At 33.2% G+C, this 15,671-nt stretch overlaps 4 protein-coding genes across 5 annotated transcripts; 2 read left to right on the top strand and 2 right to left on the bottom strand.

Annotated features, from left to right (window-relative positions):
- Positions 1–681: 681 nt before the first annotated feature.
- On the bottom strand, positions 682–2,508 carry LOC108856204 (uncharacterized). The gene is made up of 4 exons (XM_018629957.2): positions 2,220–2,508; positions 1,290–1,941; positions 981–1,202; positions 682–901 (listed from the first exon to the last, which is right to left on the bottom strand). The coding sequence occupies exons 1-4, from the start codon at positions 2,305–2,307 to the stop codon at positions 877–879; spliced, it is 987 nt and encodes a 328-aa protein (XP_018485459.1). The 5' UTR covers positions 2,308–2,508; the 3' UTR covers positions 682–876.
- A 491-nt stretch (positions 2,509–2,999) lies between these two features.
- Positions 3,000–4,448, top strand: LOC108860696 (transmembrane emp24 domain-containing protein p24delta6-like). The gene is made up of 4 exons (XM_057010601.1): positions 3,000–3,276; positions 3,705–3,922; positions 3,995–4,071; positions 4,176–4,448. Exons 1-4 carry the CDS (start codon positions 3,063–3,065, stop codon positions 4,318–4,320), a joined length of 654 nt encoding a protein of 217 aa, XP_056866581.1. The 5' UTR covers positions 3,000–3,062; the 3' UTR covers positions 4,321–4,448.
- A 1,754-nt stretch (positions 4,449–6,202) lies between these two features.
- On the bottom strand, positions 6,203–7,963 carry LOC108859610 (probable E3 ubiquitin-protein ligase RHC1A). The gene is made up of 2 exons (XM_018633522.2): positions 7,805–7,963; positions 6,203–6,975 (listed from the first exon to the last, which is right to left on the bottom strand). The coding sequence occupies exon 2, from the start codon at positions 6,969–6,971 to the stop codon at positions 6,381–6,383; it is 591 nt and encodes a 196-aa protein (XP_018489024.1). The 5' UTR covers positions 6,972–6,975; positions 7,805–7,963; the 3' UTR covers positions 6,203–6,380.
- Positions 7,964–9,131: 1,168 nt separating this feature from the next.
- On the top strand, positions 9,132–11,772 carry LOC108860941 (probable mediator of RNA polymerase II transcription subunit 26a). 2 transcript variants are annotated; one of them, XM_057010929.1, is made up of 9 exons: positions 9,132–9,631; positions 9,744–9,809; positions 10,047–10,129; positions 10,544–10,596; positions 10,676–10,797; positions 10,897–10,924; positions 11,009–11,292; positions 11,388–11,472; positions 11,546–11,772. In XM_057010929.1, the coding sequence occupies exons 1-9, from the start codon at positions 9,284–9,286 to the stop codon at positions 11,635–11,637; spliced, it is 1,161 nt and encodes a 386-aa protein (XP_056866909.1). In that variant the 5' UTR covers positions 9,132–9,283; the 3' UTR covers positions 11,638–11,772. The 2 variants fall into 2 exon arrangements, with proteins under 2 accessions (XP_056866909.1, XP_056866908.1); XM_057010928.1 differs by having other exon boundaries at positions 10,897–11,292.
- The last annotated feature ends 3,899 nt before the right edge of the window (positions 11,773–15,671 follow it).

Here is a 15,671-nt window from a genome sequence, read left to right as displayed (position 1 = left end):
CAAATATTCTTTGTTTGCTTATCAGAGGAAAATTCCAAGTCTTTGATGTGTTTTACTTATGTGTTTGTTCTGTTTTTATTGAATTTTAGGTTGCGTTTAGTAGTGGGATGAACTTCTTTCGACTCATAAAAATTGAAGCTGTGTGCCTCTGTCCATACTCCATGTTACTTAGAGTCAGATTATGAATGAACCGAGTTCTGTACTGGTGTGCTTGTTGTCTCATTTTGAGATATTTGAGCATAAGGGTTTCAGCTTGTGGCTTACATTAAGGGTTTCAGCTTCAGCATCTCAGCTTCTGTCCTCTACTTCATGGCTATGGAGGAGATTTAACTAGAGAATAAGCATCAGAGAAAAAAAACTAATTACGGTTTTTAGATCTCGTTGTCAAACTAACTTATCATGTTCAGACTAATTTGATTACGTTTTCTATTTTAATGATATAAAACCGAGATTTGTTATCTTGCTTTTGACAAATCTTGTGTAATCAGATTTGTATTGGTCTTGTCCCACCAAGTCAGACCTCATATCCTCTGATTCTCTTGCTAGACTCGATGTTCTTTGTTTCTCGTTAAAACACAGAAGAATCATTCCACTAAAATATCTCACCTAAGAACCTAATTCCAATTTCTTTTGAACATTTTGGTTCACCAGGAGTGAACTCCACCATCAAAGATTGGTTAGGGTTCATTCAAAGTTCGATAATAACATAAGAAAGAAATTCAAAAGAGAGAGGGAGTAGATGTCTTGTTATACAAGAAGGAAGCAGCCAGTGTTCTGAACCGAACAGAGAGCTCAGCTCCTAAAGACTAGATAATATCTATATAAATTCTGTTTCTCAATACAGACATTGAAAGTACTCATAACACTAAACTGTCGTCAGGGATTGCTTGCAGAAGGATGCCTGCATAGAAAAGAAAGAATAAGCAACGGATATGAGACCAAATGACGAAAAATAACAACAACAGTTTAGTATGAGCAACCTGAAGTCTGGACGGTTCAACGACTGCACATAGTTCATAGAGGGCAGGTTTGGCCACGGTGTATAAGCAGCCGGGTTGTTAACAAAGGGACTCATAGCCGGATGCCCGTAGTTTAGATTAGCTTGAGGACCTCTTGGCATCTGCGGGAAGCCTCCATCGTGAAACGGAATGTGCATTGGCATCGGACTGAAGCTTTGGCCAGGTGGCATAACCCTAACGTACCTACAAAACATCACCACAAGAAAAGAAAAAATACCAATATTATATTTCTTGAATGTGAGCTGATAAAGAAGAGATGTAACGGTTTACCTGTAGGCAGGATCCACGACATATCTGTCATAGCTCCTGTCATAATCAGGATCATACCGATCTTTCTCTCTATCTCTGATAATAGCTACTCTAGAAGTACGAGAACCAGCATCAAGAGAACTATTACTAACCGCCACTTCAGTCTCATTCCGGTTTACACCTTCAAGAGGAGGAGGAGGAGGAGGAGGAGGAGCTCGTAGTAGCGACGAAGACTCTTCAGAGTCAGAACTGCTGGGACTATTAAAGATCCGAGCACGGGCCTTATCATACTCTTCTTTCCTCTCCTCGACACTCCTCAGAAGATTCTGCTGCACTCCTGACCCGCTACCTCCGCTCCCAGATCCCCTCTTGGGTCTAGCCTTGATGGCGATCTTGAAACCCTCTGGTCTACCGTTCTCAGGCTGCTTAACAGGGATTTCAGACAAGCAGACATGAGGAAACCTGCTCTCCGCTGTCTTCGTTACCAGGATTCTGTTGTCGGATCCGTCTAAAGCACCGTTACCGTTCTCCAAAGACATGGTTACTAGTCCGTAATGCTGAGCGACTCGATGCGCAGCGAGACGCAGGTATGATGTCGGAAAGGGTTGGAACTCGAACTGAAGCTGGTCAGGGTTTTGAAAGAACTTTTGTATATCGAGCTCCATACGCAAAACTGAAACCCGTGACAAAACAAAAAGATTCAAACTTTATCATCCATCACCCATCAACTACATAGTGCCAATGTTCATGATGCCAATGAAACAATCTAATAGCCAAACCCTAATCACAAAAAACATTGAACCGAACAAAGGATCGAACTTTAGAGAAACCCATGATTCTCCCAATTCTATCAAACCCTAGAAAGCTAATGATTGGAACGAAATCAGATCAATACAGAGACAGAGAAAGTGGAATTGAATCGTGGGGGGTTTGGGAGAGAATTTGACTAACTGGTGAGACGATGACGAGGGTTCTGGAGAGCCTCGACCAGGAAAGGATCCACCTTAGCTTCCTTCTCGGTCATAGCGGCGGCGGCCATAGATAGCTTATCTATCTCTCTCTCCTCTGTCTTTTGGATCTCTGTTTTGCCTTTTTTGTCTCGCAGAGGAGCTTAGAAGAGAAAAGACATCAAGGAGAAACAAAGGAGATTGTTTCTGATGAGCATTCTGGCGAAACGATGAGGATGAAGGAAAGATGAAAAGACCTTCTCGACCTTTATCTCTCTCTCGCAATCAAGTGGGGAGAATAAAAAGAAAGTTGCTGCCTTTTAGTTTTTTTTAAAAAATTATTATTTATAGGTCTCTAAATTGAACAAAAAAAGGGAAAAATATTTTATTTTATTTTTTGTAGATTAAATTGTTGGAATTTTGGAAAATTGAATATGTTTATTTTTTTGTGATGACTAAAATTGAATATTTTTGAGAAGTGGGTTTTGTAAAGTTGATTTGGTAGAATCATAAAAAAAAAAATATTGATCTTTCTTCTAGAGGTTTTCATTTATTCATGGGGAATCGAAGAAATTTGTCAAAGTGCATTTTGTCGAGTACAAATGTACAATAGTTTCATCAACATGGAGAGATTGTCATCTCAGTTTCCAGAGACGTATCGCGCGTCAACAAATGTTCACCACATCCTACATGGCATTTCCTGATTGGATACAAGAAAATCATTTACCAATAGACAACTTAAAAGGACACCAAACTTTACCTCCACGCGCCACCGTCTTAAACCCTTCTTTTGCTTCATAACGTAATAACATTAATCACATCACTATCTCTCTCTTTCTCTCAAACAATGACAATCTCACCTCTACTGTTCATTAGTTTGATGTTCCTTTCTGGTGGCGGCTCTCTTTTACCAGCGGTGGAGGCCATATGGTTAACGATTCCAAGTTCCGGCGAGAGATGCGTCTACGAAGTGATCCAAGCCAACGTTGTAGTCGTTGGCGATTACCTTTGCATCGATCAAGACAACGTGGGATTTGGTCCCACGATTGATATTCAGGTATGTATCTATTATACCAATCATTATTCACAACCATACTTCATATACTGCACCCAACTTCATCGGTTTAGAAATGATATGTTGTACAGATCATTATTCACAACCACACTTTATATTCTTCATAATTTTTCATGTTTAGTCATATATATGCACAAGTAGGTCATGAGATTTTGAGATCTATAAACAATTTATTATGATTTTAATATACTTTTACAAATTTGGGACATTTGTTTGTAAAAAATTATTTTTTTAAAAATTTGGGTCATAAACCAATGTTCTACTTGGCTGTTCCTGGCACCGCCAAGACCCACTTCTGTGTTTGTTAGAGATTGATTGGTTTATAAATGATATATACAACGTCTAGTATTGGTAGAGTAAGAGAAATATGACTTAAGTTATATATACTAAGTGCGTGTGTGACGCGTTGGTTAGGTAAACCTTACGAGAAGGAACTATACAAGAAAACAAACGAGACGCATGGTCAGTTTGCGTTTACAACAAGCGAGGCAGGAACATACTTTGTTTGTTTGTCGTCTCATCATGATCAGTCACATTACACGGTCAATGGCACTGCTCTAGTCAGTCTTGACTGGAAGGTTGGGATTCGAACCAAAGACTGGGATGCTGTTGCCAAGAAAGAAAAGATCGAGGCAAGTCCAATTTCATATACAATGTTCATGCAAAAACAAGTTTGTGGGGATGAATATGTATATTATTAGCAGGGTGTGGAGCTTGAGCTTCGAAAATCTGCAGAACGTGTAAATGAAATTAGTGCAAACATTATCTATCTAAGAATCAGGTTATTTAAACCATCTTCTCAGTTTTGTATATAGTTTGAAATCTAAAAACTCTTATCTCTCTCTCTTTTGATGAATCTTTGCTAATTATAAAAAAATGGTTCAGGGAAGCATCTATGAGGGAGATAAACGACAAGACTAACAAGAGGGTGGCGCAGTTTAGCTTTATATCTTTAGGTCTCTCTGTTATCGTTTCACTTTTTCAAGTTTGGCATCTCAAACGCTTCTTCCTCAAGAAGAAGCTTATCTAACTTGATTGGTTCCATTAGTAGAGTAAACATTACAATATTGTATAAGTTCAAAAAAAACATTACAATATTGTACTATCTTTCCTGGGGGTCACTATATAGTCATACCAAGTCAATAAAGAAACACTCTCCTGAGCAAGAGAATTAAGCAGAAAGAGGGATTCATAGAGAATTCCTTCCTGTAAAAATTATAAATAAAGATAAAAGTGATAAACATACAATAAACTATGTGATATTGCCAAAAAGCCAACACAACCAACCACAGAGAAGCGTGATATAAAGCCTGTTGCATCTCCATCCTAAATTTATCTGATAGCTGAATCAGACCTGTGCCACCGATGAACAACGATGTGGTGAAGAACGACATGTACAGCATAATAATGTCAAGAAAACTGAAAATCTTATTTCAGATCACTACTTAACTAAGCGTAAATCGTATCATACTTCTATTCAATTAATTTAAAGTCTTATTTTTATCTAATAATAAAATATTGTTATTTAAATTTTAACCGTGGTATTTTCTGATTGTGCCACTCTATTAAATAACAGCCTAAAACTTCAATAATTGTATATCTGTGTTTCAGAAATTTGGCCAAATATATGTGGCGTTCGTTTGTTACTGTTTTCTAATTAATATTTAATGTTTCATCATATATAAGAACATAACCTTTAAATCATCATACTTTCATCTTTGTTATTACACATTTGATACAATATGTATAATCTTTACAAGGATATTCTCAAATTTATTTTAGAGTTACAAAAGAATGATGCAACTATACATATGTTAAACATAATGTATGAAAATCATCCAATCGTATATATATGAATCCTTCAATCCTTCATATATTTTCATAAAGTGATTTTGTTCAGATTGTCATAGTTCAAATATATAAATGCATTCATGAATTTTTTTGAGCATTTTTAATATTACTTCTATGGTATATATCATATATGTCGTTTGGTACTCTTATGATTTGAAATCTCTTGATAAATTGGATGGGATGCGTTGTTTAAGTAACATTACATTCAGAGGACTGTGGTTGAGGATCAAAAACTAAAATTAAATGTATAATATTATGAGATGATCATCTTTTTTTTTTTTTTTGATTTGGACTGAGATGATCATCTTAGTCCAACTAAAATATATGATTGGAATTTAAGTATAAAACTTATCTTCTTTTTGTATTGGAATGCCAAATCACAGGTCCCTAAATTGGATAATCTTGCCGTTCGACGGTCTCAGGAAGAGGGCACGCAGCTCACAATATCGGCATGGTTAAACAAGTAACGAATATAGAATACGTTATCAAAGCATGTGTCTCTTTACTCGACGAGGTAAAACTAAGAGTGATGTCAGCATTTGTACGGTCACATAGCTAATGGATGCACATCATTGTTAGTATTTACCATACATTAATTTTCTTATATTATCCATGACTTACACAAATATGCAACTAATACACAAAATTTTGTAGAACTAATTTACATTTAAACTATTATATGCTTTGGTTTTTTCAATAAATAGATAAATTTGGTCGTTCTTTCGTAGCTTGAGTTTGAATTAAAGAAACAACACGCTTTAAAAATTAACCGATAGACTTACTTTTCCCATTCTACTATATCACATCGATGGGGTTTCCATAGTTAATTTTCTTTGAAAATATTCTTATGAATTATAGTACTATACTACTACTTGTCTACTGATATTGGTTCAACAAATTTAGTATCCTAAAAATGTTTTGCATAGAATTAGATTTACTCTTCAAAAATATTCTTATGAATTATAATATAATGTTACTTGTCCATTGATTTTGGTTCAACAAATTAAATATCCTAATTTTTTTTACTAATATACTAGTTACCAACATTGTGATTCCAAATGTTTGATACAAAATAATAATTATATTATACGTTCGATATAAATACAAATCGTACTAACATCCAAAACCCTTTTGTACATCAACGTATATATTTTTCTCAAAAACCAACAATTTATCAGAAGAAGTTGCATATTTCATGGATTGGAGCCTTATGAACTGAGACACGACTATACAAGCGTCTCAATGAAAAGGTGATCCGCTGGTGTTTGAGGCCGAACCAGAGGAGCTAAACGGCCATAGATAAAACAAAGGATTCTTCCCGCCATTATTCCGGTCTTGTGGCAGCTCTTTGCGACACACTGGACAAGTATTACGCTGTACTAGCCAGGGAACTATGCATTCCGAATGGTAGATATGTTTACACGGCAACTTTCTTGCAACCGATCCGACTTCAAACCGGTCTTGGCAAACCGGACAACACGGATCGAAACCAAGATGCTTCTTCCTAATCTTGATCTTTGGCATTGAGTTAATCACGGTTAGTGAAGCTGGAGGTGGACCACGGCGATTTTGTGATGAGAAACGGTTAAACAATTCTTGAAAACTTGATTGGTTTTCAAGAATCAATCTTCTGTTGTTGCTAGGATGGTTACGAGATTGTTCATTGGATACTCCGAAAAAATCAAAAGGGCTAAGTTCAACATTCTCATAGAGACGTTCAAGAAAAGTGTTACCACAGTAAATGCAAACCCCTCCTCTTGAGCCTTCAAGGAGAAGACGGATTCCTCGTCTGCAAGTACTACACCAATGTGTGTTTTTTCGGCTAGTCATGGATCTGCAAGCAAAAAAAAAGAAGTTATTCTTTCTCATCAAACCATTGTCAAGGACCTTTCAGACCAGAAGTTAAAGTTGAATGTCGCACATCATGGTGTAAGTCTACTTGTGCACTATGTAACCTTGCAAATGGAATCTTCTAAGCGGCTTTTGCTATTTTATTTCTCTGTAATGACTATTTCAATATATTTTGTTATTTTCACATTCTAAAATAGAAATAGAATTCATTCTAATGTATATATTTAAAAATACATTTCTTTATTTTTATTCTAAATATTAAAAATATTCTTTCGGTTAAATATAGAAGAGAAAACCACAATCTCTATTTTGAGAAACAAAAAAAATTGGTTGGAATAGATTGTTTTCTAAATGCTACGATATAAAAGAGAGCCATTATTTGTTTCTTATTCTAACAATCAGAATTTTTAAAAAGGAGGTAATTTTCTCAAGAATCTGTGTTGCCAACTTTAAATACAAGAAGCCACAAGTATCTGATTCATGTATATAGCACCTGTCAGAACCGCATCACATCTACTTAAACTATATCAGACAAATAAAGAAAAAACTAAATCGGAACATAACTTGTAATTTGTAAAACTAAGCTATAGAAGCGGATCACTTTCACGATTTATTATTTAAAATCTCATGAGATACCACAATTAACGAATTGGGTTGGTTTAAACTTTAAAGGCAGTAAAACAACTAGAGAGTCTATAGATCCAAGTCAAACACAAGCTCTGCAGACCCAAGATCCTGAACCAAAGACTAAGCCATGGAGCATAAACGATAACTTGTTAGTAGCGAAACAAAACGAACCAAACATGGCTTACCCGAATATAATGAATCGACAGACAGACTCGTGAATCTCCAAGTAGGAAAGAAGATTAATACAGAGAAGCAATGAAAGTTATGTAAGAAGAAAAGTCTTTTACGTAAAATATAGTCGCGGGATGATATTGACCAAGGAAAATGAAAGACGGCTTCTACAAGGGGAACATGTGGCGTATGCTAAACTAATAGTCAAAGTATATTATATATGCGTATATAATTGTTTGCTAAGAATTTTACGGAAACCGAAACCAAAAGTTCCTTAATTAAGAAACTTTCGGTTTCGGTTTCCGTAAAGTCCTTAACAAATAATTATATACGCATATATAATATATACATATACATATATATACATATATGTGTATTAAGGACTTTTGCTAAGGATCTATGCAATAATCATGCTCTAAGTATCGTATCTATTTGATATTTTACCCACAAAAAGAGTCCGAGTATCTTAAAAGTCGTCATACCACGAAATTAAAATTAAGTGAAAATTATTATTTTGTATTTTCTTTTCTAAAATACCAGCAATTGTACTTCTTAGTTTTCGTCGGAAAAAGAAATTTTAATAATATTCAATTCAACTTATTTCTGCCATCACAATGGTAAACAACTTAACGTTTTAAAATTCATTTCAAAATGTTTCAAAAAAAAAGTTTTCAATTCAACTTATTATACAACAATGGTAAGTAATCTTTTTTGATCAAAAGGATCAATGGTAAGTAATCTAACTTTTTAAGTATAAGGATATTATTCCTACTATCCTAAGAATGGCAGATTATTTAACTTTTCAAGCATTCAATCAATATCCGGATTTGTATAGATGCAAATCCCATCCAACCATAGGACAAGCCACTAATAAAAACAAATAGATTATATTTGCTAACCATAGATTTATGTTTAATTATATTACAGAATTGATGTTTTACGAATATATATTATTACAAACTAATAAATGATACATTAATTATAAGGATATATATACATCACTTTAAATTTATTTCATTGTCATTTAAAGAATGTTTTACTATAAAACTCATTAACTAGAGATTTATACGATAAAACAAACTAATCAAAAATTTCACAGAATAACTTTTCGAATAACTATTTATCAATATATTAACCATTTTAGTTTTTTTTTTTTGGAACACCTTAACCATTTTAGTATACCGTTTAATCATTTGCTCAAAAAAATGTTAAAGGACTTTCTTGCAGACTTTCATTTGTGGGGTTAAGTGAAAAGGTAACGTCAGACTGTTCTAAGTTGTGTCTTTTTGTTGGTTTATTCTCGTGTCTTCATTTGTGTTATCTTAATTGGCTCCAAAAAATCTTTTCAAATTTTCTGGGTAGTTCTTATGCACTTCCTGGAAGAGTTTGATCAGGTTCTCAGGATTCTTTTGACTGGAAAGCCATGTTCAAAACCTACGTTTTGGAGTTTTCTCTAGGTTTATTAACCTGAGTTCTAGATCCATTTCTTGCAGATGACGATTATGAAACCATCAGCCTCGTTGGATACTTGGAGGGACTATTTCCTACGAGGGGATTATGATATCTTTGGGATAATCGAGCATGCCATCATGGTCGCTGCCACCGATTCCCCAGAGGAGTTCAAATCCAGGAGAGACACAATCATCAAGCTTCTCTTCTCTTGTCAAGGGAGCAACAACATTGGATGTGACGAGCTATCTAAAGCTGACGACAAAGAGACCAGCAATGACGGTAAGACAAATGATGAGGCTCATGAAGAAGGTGAGATGAAACTGAACAATAGTGAGATTGTTGATGAGGTCATGAGGATCAAAGATATCTTGTTGAACAGACATGATGAGGTTTTGTCTCTTTGCTTTAATTACATCAGAAGCAGTGATAGTTTTACGTTTTCTTTTTGTGATATTAGTTCTGATTGTCTGATTTTGGTTTCTATCATCTGAGCTTTTGCAGCCATCTGTGTTATTCGAATCCCTGACAAAGCTTGCGTCCATGTCTATCAGTGTTCATCTTATTAAGGTTTGCTTCTGGTGCTGTTTTGATAATGTATATGATCTGTTCACAACTCAGTGAAACAACTTTGACTCCTCCCCCAAATTTTTTAATGGTTATATATATAGAGAGAAATAGACTTCCAAATTATGATTTTTTAATTAATGCTTTTAGTAAATATTTATGGTTTCTAAAATCTCAGATCCTACCATGTTTGGTATAAAAATATGTTGCATACTGATTGAAGGGTTTGCGTTTTTGCAGGATACTGAAATCGGAAAGGCTGTTAATCTCTTGAGGAAACATGGTTCTGATAAGATTAGCAAACGTGCAAAGACTCTTATTCAGTAAGAGTTGAACTTTTCTTTAATTTGTTTAGTCTCTTTGTGCGTGTACTCTCTCATTTGTGTGATGTGCATTAAAACTTTGGTAAAAGATTCCAAGAGAATCCGGTTACAAAAAGAAAAAAAAAAGATTCCAAGAGAATCAACTCCAGGCAAATTAATTGCACAAAAGATATCTAAATCTTATTAAATTGTCGCTAGGAGATACTCTTGTGCTAGTTGGATTACTTACAACATTCACTCCCTAATATATGTATTTTGTTTGATGTTGGCAAGTTTATGTTGTTCTTTAGACATCATATACACTTTTGATACAAAATAATAATTAATAGTAAAATAAATGTTGCTAGGAACTGCTCTTATGCTAGCTGGATTTAGAACATTAACTCCCTAAATAAGTACGTGATGTATGTACAGAGCTTGGAAAGAGATGGTGGACCAATGGATGAAAATGCCTAAGGAAGTCGCTGGTAATAGCTCTCTCCTTATGTACTCTAGTCACTACGAGAAGCTTTTTTGTCCAAGATTCATAATACTTGGCTCATGCAGATGCTGATGGGACACCAGAGTCTGCAACTTTGTCAATAGTTGATGAAGCAGAAAACTTTCCTTCTCTTCCAGATGACCTAGATTTTTATGCTCCTGAACCTACTGCATTTGAAATCTCTCAGGTTTATGAATATGTCTTTCCCTCTTTGTCATATTTTATTTTGGGCATTAATGAAATGTTATTGATCTGACAAGTTTCTTAATGTCTTGGCCACTTGAAGATCTTAGATTCCTTGGACTGCGATGGAAGTGAGTTAATAGTATACTCTTTAGTACTTTATTCTGTACTTGAAACCCATCCTATACATGTTGACATTCGTGGTATGTTTTCAGATCTTCTTGACAGTGTGGAGCCCAAACATGAAAGAAGAGTGCAAAGTCGAATGATGAGGAGACCTGATGGTACATGTGAAGCCAATGTGATTGGGAGGGACAAAAAGAATCAACAGATGAGGAGAAAAGAAGCTGATGTTATGCCTATGAGGCGCTCAACACATGTTCTTGATGATCCTAGAAGACAACCAAAGCAAACCAGAGGACAAATGGTACATGCTACCCAAAGAAAGCCTATTGTTGTTGCTGACCAGAAGCGGGAAATTGCTGAATCTCAACAAGATGTGAGCATATATATATATATGTTAATAAAGTCTTGATGTTAGGTTCGTTATTTTATGTTCTAACAGCTATTGTCTTTGTTTCTTGTCGCTACAAGAAACACAAAGCTCTTGATGATCAAGAGGCCAAGTTTGAGAATGCAAAGCGGAGACTCAAAGAGAGCTACCAACAACATGACAAGGGTTAGTCTTTCTCCTCTTGATATTTATACTCGTTTCAATATTTCAACTCTTGATGTCTCTTTAATTTTCGAAGCCAAGAGACAGAGAACGATACAAGTACTGGAAAATATCCCAAATCAAAGAAAAGCCCAGAGACCGCTACTCAAGAGACCCATGCGAAGATAGTTACATTTTTCTTTGGGATCATGATGTTATTCTATACAGTTACTATTTTAGGGTTTTTATATAATGTTTTATTTGTCTATTTCCATGACTGGTTATTGCTCATAACAACTTCATAGTAAAGTAATCTCTTAGACATTATCTATATGTACATGTGTCATCCATATAATCACTCTGTAAAAAAATAATGACATGTCTAACAAAAAAATGTGACATGGATTTTTCTTAATTATGAATTTATGACATAGTATAAAATTAATTATGATGTTATTCAGTTACAGATTGTGATGTAATTCAGTTACAGAAGTAAAAATATAAGATAATAAATATATATGCATTACCATAGTTATAAAACATAAGAAAAAAAATATTAGATGTGATGTATTATAAATTTTCAAAATGAAAAAAAATAATAACAAAAAAAAAAAATTTCATCTCTTTATTGTAATTTTATATATTTTGAATGTTTCAGATGATAATTGTAAATGGTACAAATTTATTTCTTTAGTATATTTAAATTTTATGAATAAATTATTTTATATACCGCTCACGTCTATGATTTTATCAAATATAATATATACATGATATTATAACTCATGTTTAAGATATAAAATTATAAAATATAGATAAACCTATGTAAATAGTTTTTCTAGTATTTTTTATTCTGCAAATAAAACTTGTATGCAAACAACTTATGTCTTATATCTACAATGTTTTATCTACTTTTACAAAATATTTTTAAAATATATACTAATGCTTTAAAATAATTATATCATTCATTTTAAGTAATATTATATATATTATTTACCAATTGGTTGTTTAAGTCCATAATGAAGAAAATGATGCCATAAATAATTTTAAATATGATATATTTATTGATCACTATAATACAACAATAAAAAGATGTATAAAATAATTATTTAAGATAAAATAGATTTTATTTGTTTAAAGTAAATGCCAATATAGATTAAACTAATTTTTTCTGATAATTTTTTTAAAGCTTATCTTTAAAGACAGATCTATTTTCCGGAGCTTTACATAAACTAGTCTCTCTCTCTCTCTCTCTCTCTCTCTCTCTCTCTCTCTCTCTCTCTCTCTCTCTCTCTCTCTCTCTCCATGATCCATGAATAAGAAATTTCAATCTTAAAACTTTCCACTGGCGTTAATGGAGTTTCCTTTTCCTCCTTGAAAAGAGAGTCTCTTCAAAATCTCACTTAATTGTGAAGAATTTATCCCATCTAATTATATTAGCCATGGGCTAAGTTCGCTTTCTACCTTCTAGCCGGGCTAAGTTTTAGAGTCTGATTAAAGCTTTTAAATTTCTGTGGGTAGCAAGGAGTTCACCATAGCTATGTTATATGTCGATTCGATATCTCCGGTTTGGCTTTCTGAACCGGTGGAGTCACGTTAGAGTAATTCATTGTTGTAAAAAAAAAAAAATCTGTGGGTAGCAAGACAATTTCGGTTGTAAAAGTGACAACAAATCTGAGAAATTTTGCAAACTTTCATTTGTGGAGTTTTAGTGAAAAGGTAACGTCAAGCTGTTCTATTTTTTTTTTTAACACTGAGTTTATCATTCAAGAGCAACGGTCAAAGGACCCAAGTGGAGGCAAGCCTCTGGAAAAATACAAAGAAAACTACGCAAAGAAACAAAGAAACAAAGGAAAAGAAACAGAGTAAAGAAAGAAGATAAAGAAAAAGAGAAATAAAACCACCAATAGACAGTGCAGCAGAAAAAACCTATCTTCAGGAACAAGTTAGGCCGAAGAGAGAGCTTAACGTCAAGCTGTTCTAAGTTGCCACTTTTTGTTGGTGCGCCGATCCATTGAGTCATTAAGAGTTTGAACTTTCTTCTGTGTGATGTGCATATTAAAACTTTGTTAAATCCAAGAGAATCAAACACCATCCAAACTATCTGCAGTAAAAGATATCTAAATAGTAAAATAAATGTCCCTATAAACAACCATCCAATCAGTATAAACGTTTTACTCCTTAATATATGTATTCTGTTTAATGCTGGCAAGTTTATATTTTTTCTTTATACATCATAAACTTTTGATACCAAATAATAATTAATTGTAAAATAAATGTCTCTAAGGAACTGCTCTTATACTAATTGGATTTACTTACAACATTTACTCCCTAATATAAGTATATTATGTTTTTTGTACGTGATGTGTAGAGAAGTGGAAAAAGATGGTGGACAAATGGATGAACATGCCTAAGGTTGGTGATAATAGCTCTATCCTCATGTACCCTAGTCATTATGACCAGCTCTCTCTTTTTCTTGTCCAAGATTCATAATACATGGGCTCATGCAGGTGCTGATGGGACGCCAGAGTTTGCAACTTTGTCAATAGTTGATGAAGCAGAAGATTTTTCCTTCTCTTCCAGATGACCTAGATTTTTATGCTCTTGAACGTTTGGTCTCTCTCTCAGGTGTATGAATACATCTTTCCTTCTTTGTCATACTTATTTTGGGCATTAATGAAGTGTTATTCTGACAAGTTTCTTAATGTCTTGGCCACTTGATGATCTTAGAATCCTTGGACTGCCATGGAAGTGAGTTAAATAATAATATACTCTTTTAAGTACTTTATTCTCTACTTGAAACCCTTCCTATATATGTTGACACTCACGGCATGTTTTCAGTTCTTCAATAGCTAATCGGATGACTGGGGTTAATATTTATTGCCAATTACAAAACAAACTTCAATATTTAATCGACAGATTTTCTGTTTTATAACATGTTTAGGTTAAATATTTTATAAAATGCTTGTAACCTAAAACTTCTGAAGGTCGGCTCTGATTTTTACCTTAATCGTTATTTTTCTTTCAATACTTAGAGCATCTCTAAAAAACACTCTATAAATTCAAATATGAAATTTTTTGTTCTCCAAAAAGAAACTTCAAAACTTTGAATTTGAAGTTTTGAGTAGTGAAACTTCAAATATAGAGTATCACTATTCAAAACTTCAAATTTAAAGTTTCATATTTTTCATTATATTTTGGTCCTTACATTTACATATTGTATTTATGATTCTTCAATATTTTGTCTTTTAATCTTTTTAATCTTTCAAAATTTTATAAATCATAATTATTTCAAATTTGCTTTCATAATTCTTTTTACAAATAAAACTAAATAAAAACTTAAAAATAATTTTTTTTTCAAAACTAGATTTAGATAACAATAATATCAGAAAACTTAACAAATGCACTAATTGATCATATATGAAAGTAGTATGAATATAAATTTATAGAATAATATAGTATTTTACTTGTAATTTAATACTTAATTATGTATTTCTATGTAAAATCATATATTTTACTGTATAATTTTGTTAATTAATATTTGTATAATATTTTTATATATGTGTAATTTATTTATAAAGTTTTATGAATTTAAATTAAATATTACAAATATAAGAACCATAATATAAAATATAAATTCTTTTGAAATTGAGTTTGAAGTTTTGCTACTAGTCTAAAACTTCAAATATGAAATTTTGAAAACTTCAAAATAGAATATCATTTTGGAGATGCTCTTAGCTATACTATAGTTTCTCTCCATGTTTCACTATGGACTTGGTCCGAAAACAGTATATTGTTCTGATAGTGGTATTTACGTTTGGTTCACGATGATGTTTTTTTTTGACTTAAAGTTCACAATGATGTTATATAGATTACAATTACCAAATTTCCAAAAGTCATGAATAGCTTTTGATTAGTCGAAGTTAACTAAGGATATGTATGAGTAATTTTATAGCTAAAAAGTCTCAAATAAATGGTCAAAGCAAGAAGTTAACATGTCATTAAACTCAGAACGTCGAGTCTTTTACATGGGACTTACAATACCATTACTTAATTTTAATGTCTATAATACCAGTAAGAAAAAATAAGCAAGAGAATTAAGCAGGAAGAGGGGAATCTCTGGAATTTATAGAAAATTCCTCACCGCAGAAATTATACGAAAGGATAGAAGAGGCGAACATCCAGTAAGTTCCGATAAGAATTATAGCCACGACTATACTGGGGAG

The sequence above is a fragment of the Raphanus sativus genome, chromosome 5, assembly GCF_000801105.2.
Source record: "Raphanus sativus cultivar WK10039 chromosome 5, ASM80110v3, whole genome shotgun sequence".
In the NCBI taxonomy this organism is placed as follows: domain Eukaryota; kingdom Viridiplantae; phylum Streptophyta; class Magnoliopsida; order Brassicales; family Brassicaceae; genus Raphanus; species Raphanus sativus.
The sequence above is the reverse complement of the archived record's forward strand: the minus strand, read 5'-3'. Positions and strand labels throughout refer to the sequence as shown.